The sequence below is a fragment of the Calliopsis andreniformis genome, unplaced genomic scaffold, assembly GCF_051401765.1.
Source record: "Calliopsis andreniformis isolate RMS-2024a unplaced genomic scaffold, iyCalAndr_principal scaffold0017, whole genome shotgun sequence".
Taxonomy (NCBI): domain Eukaryota; kingdom Metazoa; phylum Arthropoda; class Insecta; order Hymenoptera; family Andrenidae; genus Calliopsis; species Calliopsis andreniformis.
In genome coordinates, this window is record NW_027480429.1 from 7,941,595 (window position 1) to 7,944,650 (window position 3,056).

Consider the following 3,056-nt stretch of genomic DNA (forward strand, 5'->3'; position numbering starts at 1 on the left):
AAGAAGGGTTTCATCAGATCTAGAGGAATCAACTGACCCAAAGACAAGAAAGAAGGAAGGAATACTGGCTGAAAGAAGAGACTTGGAAAGGAAGAAGATAGGAATGGCATGGGAGACCAGGCAGGTGGAAGAAGAGAAAGAGAGAGAGGCAATGGGGGGAGGAGGAGAAGATAAAGAAGCAAGGAAAAAGATTGAGAAGGGAAAGAAGGCGAGAGGAAGTGGAGGAATAAGAACTAGCAAAATCAGAGAATTATTTGGGGAGACCTCATCAGACGAAGATTAAAGAATAAAAATATATATAAAAAAAAAAAATATATATATACAAAAAAATAAAAAAAAAAATATACAAAAAAAAACAAACTTCCTTTAGAATTAAGATAAGCTAAGTTAGATGTAAGATAGGGTTAAGGATGAAAGAAAGTAATAAATAATCGGGGAAGCAAAAGGATGGAGAAGGGAAAGGAATAGTGGGTAAGACGAAAAAGAATGAACTGTGAGAATGTGAGTGTTGTTTAAAAAAGAGTTAATATATATTGAGAACTCTATTTCGTTACGAAAAGCCGTTGTATGTTGATCGACGTGCCCAACCGAAGGTCGCCTTCGGTTGGGGATTCAGTGTCACTAATAACAAACACGGTGAATTTGACGAAGGACTCGTTTTTAGAAAATTACAGTTGAACTCGAACAGGTGAACGACCTGTGTCAGCTGTTCGAGCCTGAAGGAAAGAGAGAGAAAGTTGTCGAAGATTAGAAAAGGACACAGTTTGATTAGCGAGCGCCGCGTGGCGGCTAACGAGCGTATTCCGCGCTTTCGCGTAGACACGCGCAACTCTCGCAGTCAGTCTTGTGCCAGTCTTTGACAGGTAACAGTTCAATCAGTAGAAGTACAGCCATTTCGAGGTTACTTCAAACAGAGCTTCTTGGTTTCTCCAACAAGCTCGAAGTACTCGAAGAGCAGAATCCTCACTGACCGAACGATCTTCTCTTGCGGCTTAGTCTATTCGTCTGTTCGATCAACACGTATTATACGTGCGACAGACGAATCAGCTTGCAAAAAAGAGATTGCAAAAACGATTGAACACACTCTTGGAATCGGTGATTTTCACGATTCTCTGAGTTTGCATATCGTCGGAAGAGCACCGAACCCACTGCTCAGTAGCCTTGTTTGACGGGCAAATCCAGATAGAGTAAACGTAAGTGCCTATCACCTCTACGTTACTCGCGCCTCACTAACCGTTTAGAAGCAACCCCCGTGTGACGAATAGATGCACACGGCGAGGTGAACGGTGTAGTGGAGTCTCTGGCCGTCACCTGCCTCTGAGCCTAGCACCAGCTAGGGACAGTGCATTTCAACGCTCGCGATCCTCTGCTCTCGCAGGGATTCAACCGACGTGCACCTCTTTAAAAGGTGCATAAGACGTGGAGAAGAGGTTTCTCCTCTCTACGCACTTGCAGGTCGACGATCCCTTTAATTTTAAAGGAAAGTCGATCACACAGTCCACTGCTTTACCTTTGCGTTACAAGCAAGGTATTGCTATCCCCTCCATACAGGCTTGTTGTCACAGCCAGGAGTCGATACTATTTGGTATAGCTTGACTTACGCTCTCGCTTACCGTCGCGGTTCTGCCGCTATTTTCGTTTCAGACGCCAACGTCGCTGACCGGCGTCCAAAACCAAGGCCCTCGGAACCACGCCGACAAACAAAAGGAGCCGCCGAGGACCTCATCCACCCCCAGCCCCCAAAGATAAAGAGCGATTAAATAAACGTCGTACTTAAGCCCTTTTAAGGGCCGACTTAAATTTAATCGAGTATTTGTTTCTTTCTGTACCCTCATTCTCACCTTGTCCGGACCCCAGTTAGATCACTTCCTTTAAGCGATTCTAACAAGTGTGAATGAGAATATTGTACATAAAGCGGAAGCGCAGTATGATTGGGAGCCCTACTCAACTATTTGTTCTTAAAATTAAAGGTATGGAGGGATTCTTCGAGGGGGAAGAAGAACTTCTGATTGAAGAAAGCTTCTTCGCGGAGGAAGAGGATTTCAACCTGGAAGAGGCACCGAAGAAGGAAGAAGTGAAGCAAGAGGATAAGGAGAAGAAGGAGGAGGGGAAGAAAGAGGAAAGCACGACAGGGAAAGACCCGAAAGGAGAAGACGACACCAAGAAACCGAGAATAAAGGAAGTAGAGATGTGGGGTAATCAGGCCGGAACCCGCAAACAAGCGGATATCAGGGAGCTGCTGGTAGGCAAAACTAAATTCCCGCCGCTCTAGCCCATTATAAAAGGGATAGGAAAGGGATCAGGGCAAGGAAACAAAGGGGGAAAAACAAATACAGAAACGGAACAAGTATGGGGGGGGGGGGGGGGGGAAGGAAGGAGGGCGAGATAGCAGAATGGGGGAATCTAGGTATAAAAGAGAAGAAAATAAAGGAAGAAATTATAGTGGTCTTTGCAGGCTGTTTAAAAAGCGGTTATATAACGGGCATTTGGCTCGTCCGCGAGATTCGTAATTTGTTGGTATACGTGACCGACCGAAGGTGGCCTTCGGTCGGAGCATACGTTGTCCTAGCAGCAAAACACGATCAGCTGTCGTATGACTTGTTTTTGTCGTCAAAATTAAAGTTCAAACAAAGTAAGCGTTGTCGAGCAACGGTTTTGAACTCCAGGCTCGATGTCGAGAGGGGACATCGGAGCCTGAAGGAGAGAGAGAGTACATCGTACTACATTAGCACGAGACAAAAGATAATTTGTGAGCGCCGCGTAGTGGTAAAATTTAGCACGTCTTCCGCTTCGCGCAGACACGCGCGGCTCTCGCCCCAGTCGTCTTACGACAATCAAGCTTGACACAGTCAGTGCGACCGATAGTCAAGCGCATCTCAGCTAGACAGCCTTCGGATTTAAAGTAGTTTGGTTACCAGACACTTGAAATCTCACTAGCTCTCAAAAGCTGAACCTCTGTCGCCGACAGACTAGGAAGCTCTGCTCGATTCGTACGTATAATACGTACGAAAGAGCACCTGGTTTGTTTTAGGAGACAATTGATCGAGATTTGCACT

At 45.6% G+C, this 3,056-nt stretch overlaps 1 protein-coding gene across 1 annotated transcript; it reads left to right on the forward strand.

The window, feature by feature from the left end:
- Positions 1 to 486: 486 nt before the first annotated feature.
- On the forward strand, positions 487 to 1,789 carry LOC143186595 (uncharacterized). The gene is made up of 5 exons (XM_076390277.1): positions 487 to 501; positions 561 to 565; positions 764 to 815; positions 864 to 1,193; positions 1,645 to 1,789. Exons 1-4 carry the CDS (start codon positions 487 to 489, stop codon positions 1,167 to 1,169), a joined length of 378 nt encoding a protein of 125 aa, XP_076246392.1. The 3' UTR covers positions 1,170 to 1,193; positions 1,645 to 1,789.
- The last annotated feature ends 1,267 nt before the right edge of the window (positions 1,790 to 3,056 follow it).

What these genes read in the sequence shown, in the direction of transcription:
- LOC143186595 (XM_076390277.1), top strand. An exon ending in AGCGTATTCCGCGCTTTCGC is followed by an intron (nt 816 to 863) that starts GTAGACACGCGC and finishes AGTCTTTGACAG; the next exon opens with GTAACAGTTCAATCAGTAGA.